Source organism: Tamandua tetradactyla, chromosome 7 (genome assembly GCF_023851605.1).
Source record: "Tamandua tetradactyla isolate mTamTet1 chromosome 7, mTamTet1.pri, whole genome shotgun sequence".
NCBI classification, from domain to species: Eukaryota; Metazoa; Chordata; class Mammalia; order Pilosa; family Myrmecophagidae; genus Tamandua; species Tamandua tetradactyla.
Window position 1 is genome coordinate 8,145,824 of NC_135333.1, and position 20,397 is coordinate 8,166,220.

Here is a 20,397-nt window from a genome sequence, read left to right on the forward strand (position 1 = left end):
TTTTGCTTTCATATATTTTATTTTTTCCTTGGACCATGAATGATCCTTTTTTTTTGGGATATTTCATGATGTATAACTTTGGTAATATCTAGCACTTAAGCCAGATTGACCAGTAAATTATTTGCACAGAAAGATCATGTCAATGCCAGAAATAATCTTTCTTGTTCTTGATTATCTTTTGAAAAAAATATGTGTGTATTATATATGTTATTCTTTCCCTTTCTATAAATAGACATTTTTGCCCTAACTTCTAACTTGCTGTATTATTCGGATTATTCTATCTCTGTCTAAGTTTTTATCCTGCTCTCAATTTAGAAATTCTGAATAGAAAAACTCAGTAATTCTGCTGACCACCCTTTTTCTATCCACTATAATTTTAAAGTATTTCAACCTAGAAAATTGGCAAAATCAGACTGAGGACATTTTTAGAGAAAAATTCCAAAAGCCTGGCACAATTAAAACGTCCCATGAAGAAAGTATCTATTAAAAACTGTTTCATAGCAAAATTTTGGATTTGTTTTTTTTCATTAAGCCAAAGCTTAGAAAGTATTTTGTTCTGAACAGGGACTTAATTCCCCTGTGACAGCTCTGTCATGTGATTTGGTAGGTTTCAATGTGGAAAATAAGTTTCCTGATGTTATTTACCTTTAATGTCAGTTACGTACTGTAAGTAAAGAGCCTCTGTTTTCTAAAGTGAGAGTGGAATTGTTCTTTACCACTTCCCCTTAAAATTATAATATTGAAAATGAAAAAAATCCAGTCTCAATAGAATTGCCATTGAGTAATGTACGTATATGGTATTTCAGAAAAACTGCTGCAATCTTTCAGCTATCAGAAAATTTTCCCTGCTGTTCTCTTTAAAATTAATGTTTATATGAATATATTTTCTTGGTAGGACTTTGGCATGCTCCTGACAACTAAATTTGTCCCTAAATTTAGAAATATGACATTTTTCTTTCTTAGCTCTTTTTCACGTATGTACTTCTCTTGGGAGTAAGTGCTCAAACAAAACTTTATGGGTTTAGAGATAATGAAGGCAAACAAATGTACACAGTGTATTTTGTAGATGAAAAAAAGAGGCACTATAGTATACATCATGAAAAAAGACTTGCATTTTATAGGAAAAGAGAAAAAAGTTTCTATAATTTTTCTTTGAAATTCACTTCTCAATATATGTCTAAGGAATTGCTTACTGTTATTTTGCATGAAATATGAACAGCTCAATGCAGCATATGAGTTTGTGATCTACTTTATTTCTAAGCCACTATGCTTACTAAAATTAATTGGTTTATATTTATATCACTGCATTTGATGCAAAAGATTAGATGAAATTTCTTTTAAGGCTCTTTCAGAGTACATATTTAAGATGATACTCTTTTTTTAGTGCTTAAATATGTTGTGAATTGAATCACACATAAACATAGACCAGCATGTTTTCATGTAAAAAGAACTAATGTTAAAACATTTTAAGAGTTCTGCTTGTTACAGCTTTTCTCTAGCATGTAGTTGATATTAAGCTTGGTTATGACAACACAGTGAATGTTTTTTTGTTTATTTGTTCACATAGCTCCATTTAGCGGAATGGAGCTTTTATAGATAAGAGATATTTTAATTAAAATAAGTCTTTGAAATGATGCATATTTAATATTTGCTCTCTTTTCCTTATTCCCCTACAGAAATTCATGATGAAGGTAAGACCCTGGATCATCTACTGTGTCTGTAATACCTTGTGGGTTTTAAGTTTGGTCATACTTAACTATGGCAGTTTTCATCACATATTAAAGTTCCTTAAAAAGTAAATCTATCTTTGAAACTTTGAAATGTAAATCAATCAATCACATGTTTAAATTTAATGACTTAAGCATTAGTTGACATCTTTGGGTCATATTGTAGCATATTAAGTTTCTTTTAGTCAACGTTAGAACTTTCTCACATTAAAACAGATTTTTTTTATAGCTCTTTCTTTAGGGTTTTCACTCTAGGGATTATTTTGTCTATATTGTGTTTAAATACTCCTGTATGACTGCAATAAGAAATTCACACATTGGTAAATTAGAAGAGACAACCAAGAAACTACTGGCTAAATACTTACTTCAGAATAAATAATATGAAAATAATTCAACCCCATCTCATTTCTCAACCAAATTAGAAAATTGCAAAGGTTTTAAAAGTAGACATTGAAAGAAGAGTACAATACATGGTATACCTGTGACAAAAATTTGTTGGAGAAGGACAGGAACAGAAGAATGGGGTTACTTCGGGAAATACAATAGGAAGTTTTTGTTTCTTTTTTTGGGGGGTGAGGGAGGCGGCAGGGCGGAGCATGGTCCAGAGATCGAACCCAGGTCTCCCGCATGGAAGGCAAGCATTTTTACCACTGAACCACCTGTGCACCTGTTTCATTTTTTAATATACTTACCAATTTTCTCGTACAACATTTATGAACTTTAATTTTTTTATTTTAAAAGTTGTGAGACAATAGATAGAGAAATATATTTGCATTCAGTTAATAAAGGCTTGACATAATTTAGAATTTCAAAAGAATGTTACTTCAAAAGATACAAACTCTGACAAGGGGTAAGTCAAAATCCTGAATCCAGATTTAAAAGCTGTTTTGAAGAAGGGGAAGCAGTGTACTCAGGTCTGACTATTGCATTACTTAGCTAAGTCAGTTGTTTATGTTTTGCAAAACTCTGAACCAGATACATTATGGAATATCGAAAGCTGGACCTGTGTGCCACCTGTAAGAATTTGAGTTTGGATACGATGACAAAACAGAGGACTCTTTTGGAGCCATCTTTCAACAAGGGAATAAAACATGTTCCAAAATTTCAGATAATTCTGGCTATAATTTTTTCAATAGAAAATATTATTATAATGAGAAGACTAGACATTAACTATTAAATAGACCTATCGGGAAACAAGGGTTTGGGTTGGGAAAATGTTATGAGCTGCAGTAAGATAAAAATATTCTGTCTCCTTGCAAATATTAACAAATAAATAATGAAATTAAGTTAGCAAATACTGTCTTGCTAAATCTCTGCTTGCTTTATTCATTTTATCACCTAACCCCTATCTCCATCTCCGTCCAATGCCATGTCTCCTTCCCTTTAAAGAGTGAATGGGATCATTGCTTGAAAACAGATATCTGAAGCTTTTTCCTGGTACCAGATTCATATAAAAACCAGTGCAATTGGAAAGATGCTGCAGAATCAGTTAAAACCAGATGGTATGCCTTAACGGTTTAATTAGGCAATGATTTCTTTTTAACTGCAAGGCCAGAAGGCCAGTGGCTTATTTTCATACCTGCATTAGATGATCTGGAAAATTTAGAATTTGATTAAGGGGAGGGCATATACATGAGATTATAATAATTTAAACCACTTAAAAGGAAAATGAGGCTAGATTTTATTTAGCTTTCACCTTTCAGCCATGATATGCTTTGTAGTGCCTACCAGGAAATATATTGTTTAACTTCTCAGAACCAGGCAGATGCTTTCTCATTGAGGGAGCCAATTTCTGCTTGTTGGCATGAATTAGTGACTGTTGGGTACCCTTGGGAGACTTTTGGTCAAGATGCCATTACAAGTAAGTCATTTGGCACCAAGTGTCTGTCTTAACAGAGCTCAGTTAGCTTTCCCAGGCGCATCTATTTTGCACCGAAGTCAAGTTTCTCGTTAACTATTGTAATCATTCTTGTATCCTGTTATTCAATTCACTGCTTAAAAATGGCAGGGCTGTTTGGGTGTCTCCTGCTGCTGGGGACCCACAGGTGGATTGACATCTCAGTCTCAGCAGTCTTTGTGCTGTTCTTGTATACTGCGTGAGGTTCACATTTACATTTTTTTTAATTGTATAACATATATACAAAGCAAAGAAAGAAAGAAAAAAAAGAAACAGTAGTTTTCAAAGCACTTTTCTGCAAGTACTTATAGGACAGATCCCAGAGGTTCTCATGGGCTACCATAAGATCCTCTCAGATTTTTCCTTCTAGCTGCTCCAGAATATAGGAGGGTACAAGGAATACATATTATTTTATCGTCACGATTGACTTTTTTTTCTTCTTTGTGAAAAATAACATATATCAAAGAAAGCAATAAATCTCCAAGCACAGCATCATAATTAGTTGTAGAACAGATTTCAGAGTTTGGTATGGGTTACAATTCCACAATTTTAGGTTTTTACTTCTAACTGCTCTAAGATACTGGAGACTAAAAGAAATGTCAGTATAATGATTCCGCAATCATACTCATTTGTTAAACCACACTTCTCTATATAACTCCACCATCACCTTTGATTTTTCTATCCCTCTCTTTGGTGGTATTTGAGCTATGCCCATTCTAACTTTTTCATGTTGAAAGGGTCTGCCAATAATATGGGGTAGGGAGATGGAAGTAGTTGATGTTCTGGAGATGCCGGCCCTTTAGGTTTCAGGACTTCTCTGGTCCAGGGACCCTTCTGGAGGTTGTAGGTTTCTGGAACGTTACCCTAGTGCATGGAACCTTTGTAGAATCTTATATATTGCCCTAGGTTTTCTTTAGGGGACTGGAATGTTTTTGGTTGGGGTTTGGCAAGTTATGATAGGTAGCAAGGTCTAACTGAAGCTTGCATAAGAGTCACCTCCAGAGTAGCCTCTCGACTCTATTTGAACTCTCTCAGCCACTGATACCTTATTTGTTACACTTTGTTTTCCCCTTTCGGTCAGGTTGGAATTGTTGATCCCATGATGCCAGAGCCAGGCTCAACCCTGGGAGTCATGTCTCACGCTGCCAGGGAGACTTTCACCCCTGGAAGTCATCACATTTACATTTATAAGTCATTCTTAGGAGATAGGAAGGGTTAAGCACAGAGATATTTTTCTTTCTTTTTCCCTGGCACAACTAATTTTTCTGTTTCTCAGCTACTATTATTCATATTTGAATGTTGAACTTAAAAACTTCTCTACTTGAATATCTATCTGAGCACTATAAAAGTAAAAGCACTCTGATGCAAATTTCTTTTTGATGTTTTCTTTCATTTTTAACTTTGGGTGTGTAATTTAGTATCGCCCAAAGTAACAATCTCCTTTTAAGATCCCATTGTTTTATTGCTAAAATAACAAGTTGCCTTATAGCTGTCCAGGGCTATAGAAAATTCTCCTGTTTTATCTGTTTTATTTTAAAATGTTCTTGCTTAGTAAGGGCCTAGAATTATGAGAAATGTCGTCACAGATTAACATGACATTTTTGTGCTGAAAAGATGATCAGAAAACTTTACTATTTAGATTTTATATAGTTAGTAAATTAATTGACTTTAATCAGCAGTAAAGCTGGGGGTAGGTAAATAATCAAATATATACTGCAAGAATAAATTTTAATAGCACAGAGCCAGTAATTTGTAAGTATATAAGCCTCTTTAGTGGATATTAATCGTTACTGTTCTGATTTTATGTATTAGGTCCCAGTTACATTTGAAGCATCTGACAGTCAAACTTTAAATGTGGCTGCAATGATGCAGTTAGCTCATCTCCCCACAAAAAAGTATAAACAGATGCATAAATAACACTTCTTGAGTGCCTATTATTCTCAGTTATTGTTGTTGTAAACGTATCTACACTATGGCCTGCAGTATGCACTCTCTTCTCTAAGTGGATTTTTTTTTTTTTTTTGACATGGGCAGGCACCGGGAATCGAACCTGGGTCCTCGGGCATGGCAGGCAAGCATTCTTACCTACTGAGCCACTGTGGCCCGCCCTCTAAGTGGACATTTTTGACAAGGTCCTGGAAAACTAGAGACAGAGGCAATGCTTAATACTAAGTTGCTGTTACATTAATCCGTGGACAATCTGAGGCAGGGATAATTTAACATGGGTAGAACAATATTGTTTAGATTTTGTTTGAATGTACTCAGGACTGTTTCTTTTCTTCTATTTCATGAGTTTGTTTTATACTGCTGGGCACTTTTAACCCTTGGCAGTCATCTGAGCGATAAAAATGTCAAACCCATATATATATATATATTTACAGAAAACCGAAAAAAAGATGATGGGTATTTCAGTAATTTATTTTTTAATAAATTTATTTAAAAATAAAATTTTACCTTTTATTAAATGATGCTTGTTTCTCTTAGGCCAGAAATATTTAGACTTTTGTGAGTTTAGAGACTACAGTTTACTTCCTAGGATACAAGACTATTTCCTCCTAAGCGTTACCTTGACAGGCAGGCCAACCTTTCAGTCGGTCCTGGCTGGACTCTCAAAACTGACTATGGTAAAACTGCTGTACTTCTAGTTTCAGGCTTGGAGAGGGTTTGAGGAAGAAATTCAGCTCTTGTTCCAGAGTACTGAGTTGCTATTACTTGTGATAATCCTAGAAGGGGTTAGCCTATCGGTGGTATAACCATACTCATATAAAATTATGATAGTTCCCCACATTAGACATTCACAAATATTTGTTGAATTATATGAAAGCAAGGATCAGGCCAAATTTAAAGGAAAATTGATGTGATTGGCCAAATCAGAAGACATAGAAAAGCATCAAGATACTTCTTGGGCAACTTCTAACATACAGAAGTCATTTGAAAAATGTTTGTTGAATGGACAAGTTATCCCACCCTGCCTGAGAATGCAAATTTCCCATTTTATTTTTTCTGAATCAGAGCCAATTAGCCTACTATCATTTAAAATTCCTGTTCATAGGGAAAGTGCTGCAGACCATACAACAGAAATTGTATTCATTTTGTGTTAACGATGACTTGGTCTTTTAAGTAACAAAATTGAGTTAGTGTGGCTTATTATCATATTTTACAAGTGTCCTATTAAAACCCATGTGTGGCATAATTTTACATTTGAACAAGAGAAAAGTATAGTATAAAATCTGTTAAAGAGAATTCGGGCACAGAATATGTTCTCTTAACCAATTTGAATACACTCATAAAGTTGAAATTCATAAACAAAACTTTATAGTAAAAGGAGCACTTTGTTAAATCCAAGGCTCTGTACTTCATTTTAAAATGTTGATATTGCTGTCAAATGTATTAAATCGTTGGATTTTATAGCTTTGGAAATTAATTATGATATGAAAAGATGAGCTCCCAACAAAGTAATCCAAAGAAAACTAGATAAAAAAATTTTTTTCTTGTGTTTTTCTCTACAGCCCAACACTACAATCCAATGATCATGTCCCTTTTCTTGAATGTTTTGTGATTACATGTCATGATGCCTTAACTCCTACTCTTCATTTAGATTTTCGTTTCCTAGGTGCTAAAACAAATACCATACGATGGGTTGGGTTAACAATCGGGGAATTTATTAGCTCATGGATTCAGAGACTAGAAGGCAGCTTCCTCCCAGGTCAGTGTCTCCTGACTGACCAAAATTCTTTGGGGTTCCTTGGCTTTTCTGTCACATGACATTGCACATGGGGATGTCTTCTCCTTTCTCTTCTAGGTTCTGTTGACTTCTGTCTTCTGGTTACTTCCCATGGCTCCTTTTTCTGTGACCAATTTCTTTGCTTATAAAAACTTCAGTCATGTTGGCTTAAGACCTATCCTTGTTCAGTTTGGGCACACCTTAGGGAATAACTTCTTCAAAGGTCCTATTTACAAAATCTTCCAAGGTCCTATTTATAAATGGATTCATACCCACAGGACCAGGGGTTGAGACCTGAACAAACCTTTTATGGGGGTTATGACTCGATCCCCAATACTCAGTGTGAAGTGGATCCCATCCTGACACCCATTCATTTTCCATGCAATAAATATTCATTATGGGCCTACTGTGGTCTGGCATTGTGCTTAGACTGAGGTGAAACAATAATCAGTACAGGGCTACTGTCCTTGAGGAGTTCATAGTGTGGTCAAGGAGAGAAAAGAAACTAAAGTGTGAAGTGATGAGAGCAAAGTATAGTTATATACCTAGCACTGTAGGAGCCCAGGGGGAGCAGCTCCCTCTGAAAGATATAGCATCATAGAGGAGGTAGACTTCAACATGAGTTTTCAAACATTAGTAGTTTTTAAAAGTAGAAAAAAGTGTAGATGGAGGAAATATTATGTTCCAAGACAAGATAACATGAAAGCAGCATGGAATATTCACGAAAGGGAAAATATTAGATGTGCTTAGAGCATAGGGTAATGAGGGCATAAGGCTCAAAATGTTTAAGACTAAATGTCCTCTATGTTTGCACCACCCAAAGGGTGTTTGCTGGACCAGCAGCTTCTGCATCACCTGAGAGATTTTGAAATTAAGCTTCTCTGCCGCTACCCTAGACCTACTTCATCAAAATCTCAGGGGTAGGCCCAGGAATCTGTGTTTTAATATACTTTCCAGGTGATCCTTAGGCATGTTAAAATTTGAGAAGCAATGCTGTATTTTGTATGAAGGAGCTTAGATTCTTATCCTATAAACAATTGGCAGGTAGGAAATTTTTTAAAGCCTGAAAGTGATACAATCTGTTTTGTGTCTTAGGAAGACTTGTTCATTTAGTAAGTATTTATTTTGTGTTTACGGTGTCATGCATTTTCTTAGGCATCTTGGGGTACAGTGGTGAATAAGGTACCGTGGTCCCTGCACAAGGGAAGTCACAACATGAAAATGGTTACGTAAACTACAAATAAATCATCACATATTAAGATGACTAATCTGAAGTAAACATCAAAGTTTGTGATAGGAAGTCATGGGGAATAGAGGAAGTTTGGTTTCCATCCTAATTTAGAGGTCAGAAGAGATCTTTCTGAAGAGTGGTATTAAAGTTGAGACATGGAAGATGATAAGGCAGTTGGGTTTCCAGAAGGAAAAGTAATTCTGTGTGAGATATATCTTGGATCTTGAAGAAGAACAAGAAAACTGGAGTAGAGGAAGAAGACATGAGATGCAGATGGAAAGGAAGGCAGGGAAGGCAGGGGCCAGATCAGGCAAACCTTGCAGGCTCTCGTAAGGAATTGGATTTTAAGTGCAATGGAAAGCTTTGCTGCTGATATGAGGAGAGAATGGAGATGAGAAGGCCATCTAGGGAGCTATTGCTTTTACCCAGGTGACTAAGGATTTGAACTAATGAGAACGTGAATAGGCATCTGAATGCTTGATGGAAGGAGAGAAATCAAGAGGAGACCCCCCTGTTTACTAAAATCAAGCTCACTCTTCAAGAACTAGATCATAGTAACCCCACAGTAGAGGCTTCCTTGACAGCCTTTATTCCAGTTTTATTCCACATTCTTCCTACTAAATGTGAAGTTCCCTGAGAGCAAGAATATTTTTTTAGTTATGTTTATCCATTTGTGTTTTTCTCTTTTTGTCCCTTTCTCCTCCCAATGCAGACTGCTCAAGGTGGTGGCCATCGAACCCTCCTCTATGGACATGCCATATTGCTACGTCACTCCTATAGTGGCATGGTGAGTAGGTATTTTGACTTCATCTCACATATGATTATGCTGATCCACTTGGAGATATATATTCAGGAAATGTTGGTAGCATTTCAGTAATCCTATTATATATGTGTCCTTTACGCTCATTGTACCTTGTTTAGTTTTCCCATCTACAAGGTGAAGGTTTACTTAGATGACCTCTAATGTCCTTCAGTTCTTTCATCTTATGATTCCTATTTTTTAAAGTCTTACTTTTGAAAGACTAGTTTTAGGAGGAGAGAAGTGTGAGAGTCAAATAAGAAACATTTCTCTTTTTTGATTTTCTTTTAAGCAGTTCATCTATTAGCTGAAAAATAAGATTAAAGAAAAAAATCTACCTGTGAATTTCAGTCAGTTCTACCCACTAGCTTCTTTTGATGCTTGACTAGAAGTTTTCTTTCTTTTTCACATCAATTCCTTCTTTCACTCGGTTATCTACTGGACTCCTCCCAGGCACATTTTTTTTGTTCTCTACCTCCCACATACTCAAAAAAAAAAAGTTGTATTGGATTCTTTTAAAAGCTTCATTAAATTATAAAAGGAAGAGACATTTCAATCTATGAGATTTTGAAATTATGGTAGACACAATTTTTTCATGATCACACTATAAAGAGAGGACATCATTTGGAACTTTTAAAACACTCTCAATCATGTCTCCTTTCTTAATTCTTTTTTTGACATAATTGAGACCTTTTGGTTACCACATAACCAAATTTCTATCCTGATTTTTTAAAACATAGTATCATAGCATAAACATTTTTCCACATTATTTAAATTTTCATCAGTATAATTTTAGTGGCTACATGGTATTCCATTCTCTTGAGGTGTAATATAGTTGATCATTCCTTATGGTTCTATTAAACTTTCAAGGAGGAGATAGATTGTTCCAGAGCAGGAGACTGAGCATAGCTTCAATGTCAGTGCCTGATCAGCACACAAAAAACCATCAGTCTCAGTCATGAATATTGGTGTGAATATCTGATTTAAAGGGCTGACTAGTGGAATTCCAAAGTACGGGGAAAATACAGGTATGGTTTTAATTATAATTTAATATTAGCATTTCTATTAGTGACCCACATTACATAAATAGGTCAAACGAGAAAAACTGGATCGTCTTAATAAGTGCTAGAAAAGGTCTTTAATAAAACTCAACAACCATTTCTGATAAAGTCTGTTAATCTAAGCATTGATAATTATTCCCTCAATGATAAAAAATATTAATGTCAAATCAGTAGCCAACATTACATCTAATTGGGAAACAATGAAGCCATTCTTAATTAAAAAAAAAAAAACCAGAATATGTTGTTTCAGCATTGCTATCTAACATTGTTCTGGAAATCTTGGCTTGATATGATAAGATATGGAATAAAATAAAGTAAAATCTTTTAATGCAGTGACTGGATATGAGACCAATACATAACAACATTTTTGTGTATAGTGATCAGTCATTAAAACTTTAAGGAAAGAATTCAGTTTTCTATAGCAATTGAAACACATAGACCCACGAAAATAGCATGAACAGTAAGTGTTAGGTACCATTTTAAAAGAACTGCTCTCTAAACACAGGAGAGGGCTAAGAGCCTGACCTTGGTTGGTATAGCTGGATTCCGTGCCACTGAGCTGCTCTAAAACCTCGGACAGCCTGTTGAGCCTCTCTAAGTCTAATTACATCTGAAAACCTATTCATTCATTTAATAAATAGTATTCAGCACCTATTATTTGCTAGGCACTGTTCTGGGTGCTGGGATACAGTAGCGATGAGACCACGTCATTGCGCTGATGGAGCTTATATTAACCTTCAATGGAATAATTATAGTTTCTGCCTCAGAGTTGCTGTGAACAGCGGAGGAGAGAATATGTGTTAATAGTTGCAATGGCTAGTACCGCAATATTGTTAAGAAATATTACAAAAGACTTTAATAAATAGGAATAGCCATGCGTTTTTGCCTAGGAAGTCTGGGTATTGCAAAGCTGTCACTTTTTCTCCAGTTAAGGCAGACTTTTAACACAGTTTAAATGTAAAACCTGTGGACTTAGGGATCACCGTGGATTGCCTATCTCAAGGTCAAACTCACACACCTGTACTGGCTAAGACCATGTTTGGGGACCGTCAGAGTCTCTTTCCTATAACTGAGGGGCCCAGTGATTTGCAGTCAAAGGATAGAGGTCAGAGTTCTCCAGGTGAGCTTCATTTCATATCCCCATGGTCCTGTCTTCTTTTCCATGTGCAAGGATATCTGCCCCCATAGCTGCTTATCTCCTGCCTCCTCACACGTACATGTACCCACGTAGCTGGGTGGATTCTGTGCCATAATTGGGATTTTTTAGCCTCTGCATTAGTTGTCCTGTGTTTCTGGGAATCTAGGCTTGCTCAGTCCCCAGCATTGCTTCTGAGGACAGTTTGTAGGGCAGTTGTTCTTGTTGGCAGTACACTTGGATGGTGTAGATGCTGATGTGTTTCGAGGTCATACCTTATTCATCTTTGTGTTCCCATTTTAGAATTCCTTAAGGGTTTTAAGGTTGGGGTGAGGGGGTCCCATTTTTACTATCCTTAAGGTTTTTAAGGTGAGGGGAATCCCACCCCAACCTCAAAAACTTTAAAGATATTAAAAATGGGGGCACAAAGATGAATGTGGGGCTAGGGATTAATATTTCTATCACAAAGAAGAATATTGGGGCTAGGGAACTTGGTCTAAAAAATCACTCTAAATTTTATGTCAAAGAAAACATGATTAGGAAAACCTAATGTAGGGGAGGATGGTGTTGCACGAGTTTGGTCGCTCGTAGGGAAATATGCACACCTGTACATAGGACAGAAGTTGACTAGAGAGTGACATGCTGTGCAAGCACCCACGTCAATTCTAGGTGGACTTAAATGGGTTACGTTTTGTGAATAAATGCAAAACAAGAAGATAAAAGTGAATAGTGTTCAAATTCCTTTTTGGAAGAAAGTTTTCTAACCCTCGACTCATGTTGCATTTTTCTTTTAGATGATGAATAGAGATATGAAGTGAGAGATGTACAAATACATCCTCAGTTTCTTGTCTTCTTTTACTGCCAAGGCACATCTTTTCAGTCTTTTATGAGAAGAAAAAAAGACTGGGTTTCCTTCCAAACATTACTGCTAATGAATGCCAAGTGCCTCTGCCTCTCAGACAATTACTAATCTGGGCTCTGTGCAGAGCACCCACCTTTGAAGGAAGAGATTGATATAACAGTGACAGAATGATACCAACTCAGGTTTAGAATAAAAGTCGAATGGGATTATAGACATTTAGTGGTAACTACCGATTCTGTATCTCTTAGTATCTGTGCTGCCTGTCCACCTCCCAATCTTCAACTGATAAATTGGCCTTTGACGTTGGCTTGCAAGAGGATACAACAGGTGAGCGCCTTGTGCCGTGACAAGATGGACCTCAGCCCTGGCAGAAATTGGGTTGGAATAAGTCGCATTCGTGTAGAAGAGCCATTAAATGAATCGACTTATGGATGCCGTCAGGAAAAAAAATCCTTCTAAGGGAGGATTTTATTAACAGGAGGAAGTGTGTATGGTTTCTATTGGCCATTCCCATGTTATTAGCTTCAATCTTTATTTTATTCATGGGTTTGGGTAGAAAATCTGTACTTCATGGTTTATTGATAGTGACCATATTAATTTGCATTGATTAGGAAGTGTTACTGCACATCTCTTTTGTTACCCTTAAAAATATTTTTGCCTAAAACTGTAACATATTCAATGTCAACATTCAAATAGAAAAGGAAATGAAAAGTCTCCTTCGTCTCTTTGCCACATGGCGTTTTACTTCATATCTATCCAAACAGACAGGTATTTACATATTTTGAGAAAACAATATTTATGTTAACATGTTTCTCCTTTCAGAAAATCAAAATAAGACAACATGGGCTCTATTTGTCTAGTTCCTCTCAATTCTCTGAGGACTTTACGTTCACTTTATACACCCTTGTAAAATTTGACTTTTATCTTTTACGATGATTGTGGGTTTCTTCTGAAATTAAAAATAGATGTTAGAAAAAGAGGAAAAAGACATAGAAGGAAATGGCCCAATTCTTTTTAAGTTCTTTTCAGGTGTAGGATCAATTTCCTATCACAAATACCCCCTTTCTAAAGTAATTTCCTGCACTGAGTTGTTCAAATACAAAAGAAAAAGGATAAAAATAAAACAGTCTTTCCTAACCTAATAAGCTTTTCAAAAAGTTGTCTTGTTTCCTTTTATATTGGCTCAGTCATTCCTGTGTATTTTTGCTATTTTTTTCCACTTTAATTAATTTACTTTAGCACACAGATAAATGAGAAAGAAAGGCTTTAGTTATCTATCCCAAAACAAGTAGAAGTCTGACATGATCTGTGACTTGTTTTATACGTTGAGATGGAGCGATAAGTCAAAATAACAAAAACAAGTCAATCCTTCCCCCATGTCTTGATCCTTACGAGGCTCCTTTGTTTTTCCCCATAGCACTCTACTGATTTCGAATTGCTGAATTATTTATTATGTTGATTATTTGTTGTCTTTCTTCCATCATTAGAATTAAACTCACAAGGACAGATCATTTTTTCTAATTTTTTTATTGAGCTATCCCCAGACACTAAAGCAATGTTTGACAAATAGGACGTGCTCCGTGATTGGTTGTGTGAATGAATGAAAACTCCCTCCAGCTTTGAATATATGAATTAGGTGGATAAAGATAACGAACACTGTTCGATGTCATTCAAGTAAGGATTATGCTTTCAGACAAGCAGCTCAATGCACAGATTGCATATTGACTATAAGAATGCTTAAGAACTATTATGCAAAGATTCATTGATGCAAAATGAATTTTTATTGAGTGCCTACAATAAGTGATTGGAAGTTGGTAGGATTCCAAAGTGAACAAAACATACAAAGTCCTTACTGGTACAGAACTTACGTCCTAAGATGGGAGTGTTAGACAAGAAGAAAAATTAACTGTTATGGAATAATAAATTGAGTAAGGCAACAGAGATGGGTAATTATTGTATAACAGGTGTCACTAAAACACTGTTCTTCTTTTTGCATAGAATATATACATTTGAGTTTTGAAAGGAGCTGTGAACATATTGAAGAATTAGATGCCTAAGTTTACATCTTAGGTGATTGAACTAAAGAAAGATAATAGTTTGGCTATGGAGCTCATGAGGCATACGCTGAACTTGTTTTAGAAGAAATTATTTGACATAACATATATCCAGATCTTTTTATAATGAATTTGTCTGTAGTAAACCTCTCTTGTATTTTGCCCATAGATGAACAGAAATGACCACATTTTAAAATAGCAAAATAAAACAATACATAAAAAGGGACAGGGTCATGAATTTTTTATGACAACCCCTTGCATACCTTTTTTGAATCATCATCCCAATAAAGTGCAGCGATTTTTTTTTATTATCGTTATAATGCAACCATAGTATTACAAAACCCAAACTTCTTTTGAAAATCAAATCTTGGAAACTAAATGAATGAAATTGGGTCTGCTTGACTAGTGAATTTGGCCTTATGTTAGCATAAATATCCTTTTTAAACAATGCTTGCTTGGGGGAAAAAGATAACTAAGTTTCTCAAAATGTCACAACCAGTTTCGGTGAGATGAATCTTCACACTTTAGAATGTCTTATTTTAAGCTAATCTGGCTCAATTATTTTGAGTTCCATGGTGTAAGAGATTAATTTGCATTTAATATCAAATGTCTGGAAGGTGTGTGAATGGCATAATTTGGTTTCAAGGACTTTGAAGACTTATTTCATTCCCACCCTTTATTTTGGAGATACTCACAGAGAAAATACATTTTAAATTGAGGTGCATAATTCACATTTCACGTTTCAATCATTCTGCAGGTGAGGCTTGTTGGTGGACTATACATCCTGCCTCTAAGCAGCGATCAGAAGGAGAAAAAGTACGGGTTGGAGATGACCTTATCTTAGTTAGTGTGTCTTCTGAAAGGTACTTGGTAAGTATGGACAGTAGGGTCATGTACTTGGGGAGAGGATAAATGAAAGGTCAATAAAATTATCTCTTTAAGGCTTAGATTGCAAATTATCGAGGAACATTGCCTATGAACAAGCATGTATCTGTATTTGATGAATTATAAATCACTCCCTAAGTGGGAGAATAACATGACATGGGAAGTTTTGCTTACTAGGTTTATTAAGGCACGTTTTTTTCCTTGTGACCTTGATGTTTGTACTCATGATATTGATAGTGTCAGTTTGTGGGTTTTATTAGTAGTAATGTATAAATTAATTCAGTTCAGGAATTCAAAATCCTATGGTCTTTATTTTGTTCCCAATGTAAAGGCTCTTTTAACAAAGTTGGGTTACCTATTCTGATATTTGTAAAAGTAAGTATTGTGTGAGAAACTTTGCATGTCAAGAAAGGATTTGCGTATCAAGAAAAGAGAAACAGACAAAATAAACTGCTTAATTTGATTGTTGATATTGCATGTTTCAAATGATAGAGGCTACAAATTGGCGATGAAGAAAGAAGTTTATGTTTAATCACCGGATTTTTTATTTTTTATTTTTTGAGTGAGCCTTAGATGTATTCAATGTAACTTATTTAATGCATTGTTTTTTTTGCTGAAGAATAATCACATACAAAAGTTTGCAGAATATTGAAATCAATGGAAGTGGGAAGGATGCCAGTGCAAAATACCCTTTTTTTTAAGATTAAGAAAGTAATTAAACAAATATAAAACAGGGTACTAGAAATTTTACTTGAATATCTTCGTAACAAAATAACCCCAGATAAGTCTCCCCCCTCTGCCTCTGCCACTGCCCCTGCTCCTGGTCTTCCCGCGAGGGAAGGCTTTCCTGGTGGCTTCCCCAGGCACTGGCTGTGACGGAGGCTGGATGCTGGTGTACTGCAAGTGGCATTGGCTGTAAGCACCTCAGAAACCTTGTGCTCACCAGCTCTTCCCACTTTAACCTATGTCAGAACCTCAACAGGCAGTTTTTGTTTCAAAAGAAGCACATTGGAAAATCAAAGCTGCAAGTTTTCAGAGAAAGTGTACTGCAATTTTACTGAAAGCTATATATCATTACCTACCTATGACATCATGCAGCTCAACAATGATGTGGCATCTTTTTTGACAGTTTATACTGATTGTGAATACTTTAGATAATAGAGCTTCCCCCAATCATGTAAATAGGATGTGTCTAGCAGCTGATGTCCCCCTTATTGAGAGTAAACTGCCGATTATATTGGAAAAGTAATTGTTACAAAAAAAGGGTGTGACTGAGTGTTATGAATATCATCCGGAACCAACCCAGAGAGCTTTTCCTGGCTATACATTTTGTAACACACTTTCAGAACCCATTCATTGCATCGCTTTGGCAATGTATTTGTTCAACCGATTGGGAATCAAGGAAACTAGTTGTTTGCTGATCAAGAAGTATCTCCTGACAGAGCTGACCTCAAAGTTGCCTGGGAACCAATGGGACTTGAAACAAGAACATCTAATGAAGTTGGTGACATAGATGTATTTCCACTAATATATCACCTGCTATGATCCAGTTAAACTTTTTACCAATCTTTGAAAAGATGACATCAGGTATCTGTTGACAGTGAATAAACCGTGGTAGAAAACAAAACCTCTGCTTCTGTTGGACTGGGCTGAAATTCATAGGCAACGTGAAGAAACGAATGCATTGTATCAACATTATGAACCCTGGTTGTGTCTGAATGACCAGTGGTTTCTAGATGTCAAGAGCTATGCAAGTGTTTTTTTTCAAAGAGTGCTGAGACTTTGGAGAGTTCATTTATCAGGAAAAGGGGATGAGATTGAGCTTATATGGGAAAAGGATGACCCATCTACAATGGATTGTGTCACCTCTGTTGCAAACCTCAGTGTGCGTGTTTGAAACTGTTGTGTACACTAGAAAAGCCATGCTTTTTTAATCCAGTCTTGTGGGGACATACTTATTATGGGTGTGATCTTTTGATTGGGTTCTTTCCATGGAGATGTGGCCCACTCAATTCAAGGTGTGTCTTAACCTTTTTACGGCAGCCCTCTATGAAGAGTATCAAAGACAGGAAACAGAGAGAAAGAGCTCAGAGCTGGCACAGACACAGATGTTTGGAGATACAGAAGGAAATGCCCAGGAAACGCTGAAAGCTGAGAGAGCCATTTGAAACCAGAAGCCAGAAAAGAAGGACGGCAGATGTTGCTATTTGCCTTCCCATGTGACAGGGAAACCCTGGACATGATCTTGTTGATGACTTGATTTGGACATTTTCATGGCCTGAGAACTCTAAATTTGTAACCTAATAAATCTTCTTTGTAAAAGCCCATCTATTTCTGGTATATTGCGTTCCAGCAGCATTGGCAAACTGAAACACTTAGGATTCATATTTTCAGGATGAATATAAAGATCAGAATTGATATAAAATTAAAAATGGCACAAAATATTATCCTTGCTACCATAAACTACTACTGATGCAATGAATGCTGGTTTAATAGTATTGGAAGAATTGAAAGTTCTATCAAGGAAAAAGGGACCAGTGTAGAACAATTTATTTTGAGTAAACAACCAAACCTAAGAAAGAAGCTCCTTGTGCCGTGTGTACTGGATTTTCCCAACCCCAGTTGTTACGTAAGCCCGAGATGACTGCATGGCCGAATGTCCATAAATTGCTTGTTCTCAAATTACAAGATACAGTGATGAAAGAAAAGTGAAAGAAAAGTTTGCTATGGTAGTGCCAGATATCCAAATTGAAGATAGGAATGGAACAACCTTAGTATCTTCAAAAGAGGAAAATACCGAAGCTTGTAATCATAAGAAGTTGTCAGAATTTGGAATTAGAAATGGCAGCCTCTTGAAGCCAATTACTTCCTTCATAGCTACGTGTTATTTATTGATCAACGTCCTTCAGAGTGAAGATGTTGAGTTTGAAGTTGTTGGTGATGCCCCCTGAAAAAGCGGCACCCAAGCAAGCTGAAGAAGCTGCCAAAAGTGTAACCAGCCGCAGTAATGGTGGCGCTCAGCCCTCCACGGCCACGGCACCAGAACGAGATGGCACGTTCATAGTTGATTCAGACGAAGAAGGTCTTTCAGATAATCCTGACATCAGTGAGGAAGGGAGAAGTCACAAGAAGAAATTAGACAAGAAAAAGATGGTTAGTGCAATGAGGTCACATGCAGAATAGACGGACAGAAAGCTTGGTGATATTATGTCATTAGATTGAACAGAAATGCCTCTAGACAGACCCTTCTGATTGCATTAGGTCATCTGACTAGAACCATATTTATGCTCTTTGTTCCAAAGGAAGAAAATTTATGGCAGTGACTGCTCCTGCTGCAAACATTCATTTTGCTGGAAGTATTGGGAACATTGCAGTATGCTGTTTTGAAAATAGGAATGTAGTTTTAAAACCCTCTGATCAAAATGTCTGCCTAGACAGTCATGAGATAAGATACCATGTATGTTGCCTTTTTAATGTAAATATTTTAGGTATCATTTAAAGTTTTAAATATTGTGGTAAAGTAAAGTTGATACCTGGTTATAAATATTGTTTTTATTTTTTATTAGAAGTAGAACTATTTTTTGCCTAGAGCTAACTATTTTCACACTCTGAATTGACTAAATCAGATTTTAAAAAGTATCAAGTGCCTATGCATTTAAACTTGTTTTTAAATATTAAATGGCGCTGTGTCAATTATTGTAAAACAATGTTAATTTACTCAACTTTTAGCTTGTACCGTCTGATATTTCTGTGTAGGTTGCCAGTTTCTGAGTATGGGTACAGTTTCAGGTTATTTTTATCTGACGTTTTGCAGAATTCAAACTGTGCTGTACTTACGGACCAAATAAATGCCCTCTGCATACTTGTTCAACATGCCTGCCCAGTTGTGCTTCTCCTGCCTTACTGGGGTCTATCCTGAATGTACCACAAGCATGCTGAATTCTTCTCATTTAAGAATAAGTCCTAATGGTTATGGAAGTTTAAAAGATCTCTATTTGCCATAGATAAATACTTTCTAATGTAAAGCTTTTTATGGCCCCCAGATTTCCAGAAATCATAGTGAACGATGATTGAAACAGAAGTCAGACATGCAACATCGTTGCTGCTAAGCACATACTGGGTCATAGAAAGTATATCACTGCTGCCATAAATCATAAATCAAAGTGTCACTTGTAATTGATTAATTTAGGATTAACTAAGTGGTTGGTACCTTTACTCTATAAACATAGACACAGAGTGGATGGAATCGGGATAGTCAGTTTTTGTTTGCCATACATTTTGCTCCCATTTTGAAACATTTTTAGGAAGACCAGGTTTGTTTTACTTGCTTTGTGTAAAGAGGTAATGATGAAGACAGGACCATGGTGAAACACTGTTTCCTATAACTGGTAAAAAGTACTGAATTGAATGAAATGTCTAAATTCTGTAGGGATTCCTGGAGCACTTGTCTACTTTGGTTTCTTAACAAATGTAGGTAGAAATGCACCATGCACATTTAGGACAATGCAGCTGTATATGAATATGTGTCCCCTTGCCATGTAAGCATTATTTAAGCCTCTACTGTGTGTATGCGCTGGGTATGACAAGGTGGTGTAGTTTGATCAGGAGATGTGCGTTTTGAGTTGTAGTTGTACTTAGAAACAACAGTAGTAGAAATAATTCATCCATGCTTTCCAGTGTATAAATTTCATGCATATATTATTTTGATTTGTATATAATTATGCATTTTTTTTGTTGTGCAACTTGTACTTTCTACTACATACTGGGGTTTATTTGATAGAATAGCAGCATTATGCAATGAAGGAGTGCAAAACATGGAATCTGACAAAAGCCCCGGCATCTAACATCAATTCTGTCACTATCAGAGCAAGTCACTTAATTATGTGCTCTCTGACTTCCTTATTTATAACATGGGGGTGATGTTGATAATACTGTTAATGGCCAACTAATTGTGAGGAAGCAATGAGATGAATTTGAAACCTTTGAATTAAAAAGCACTATGCAAATAATAGCAATTATAAT

General features: G+C 36.0%; 1 protein-coding gene and 2 pseudogenes across 2 annotated transcripts in view; all 3 read left to right on the forward strand.

Annotated features, from left to right (window-relative positions):
- RYR2 (ryanodine receptor 2) overlaps nucleotides 1–20,397 on the forward strand; it is a 779,580-nt gene that overhangs the window by 300,610 nt on the left and 458,573 nt on the right. Inside the window, exons 5-8 of one of the 2 annotated variants that reach the window (XM_077168436.1) lie at nucleotides 1,677–1,691; nucleotides 9,292–9,366; nucleotides 12,685–12,763; nucleotides 15,248–15,360. In XM_077168436.1, coding sequence (XP_077024551.1) covers nucleotides 1,677–1,691; nucleotides 9,292–9,366; nucleotides 12,685–12,763; nucleotides 15,248–15,360 — 282 coding nt within the window. Of the gene's footprint in view, nucleotides 1–1,676; nucleotides 1,692–9,253; nucleotides 9,367–12,684; nucleotides 12,764–15,247; nucleotides 15,361–20,397 lie in introns of those variants that run through there. The other variant, XM_077168435.1, reaches the window with a different exon arrangement.
- LOC143689425 (SUMO-activating enzyme subunit 2 pseudogene) lies at nucleotides 15,527–17,700 on the forward strand (annotated as a pseudogene).
- LOC143689426 (SUMO-activating enzyme subunit 2 pseudogene) lies at nucleotides 17,336–18,597 on the forward strand (annotated as a pseudogene).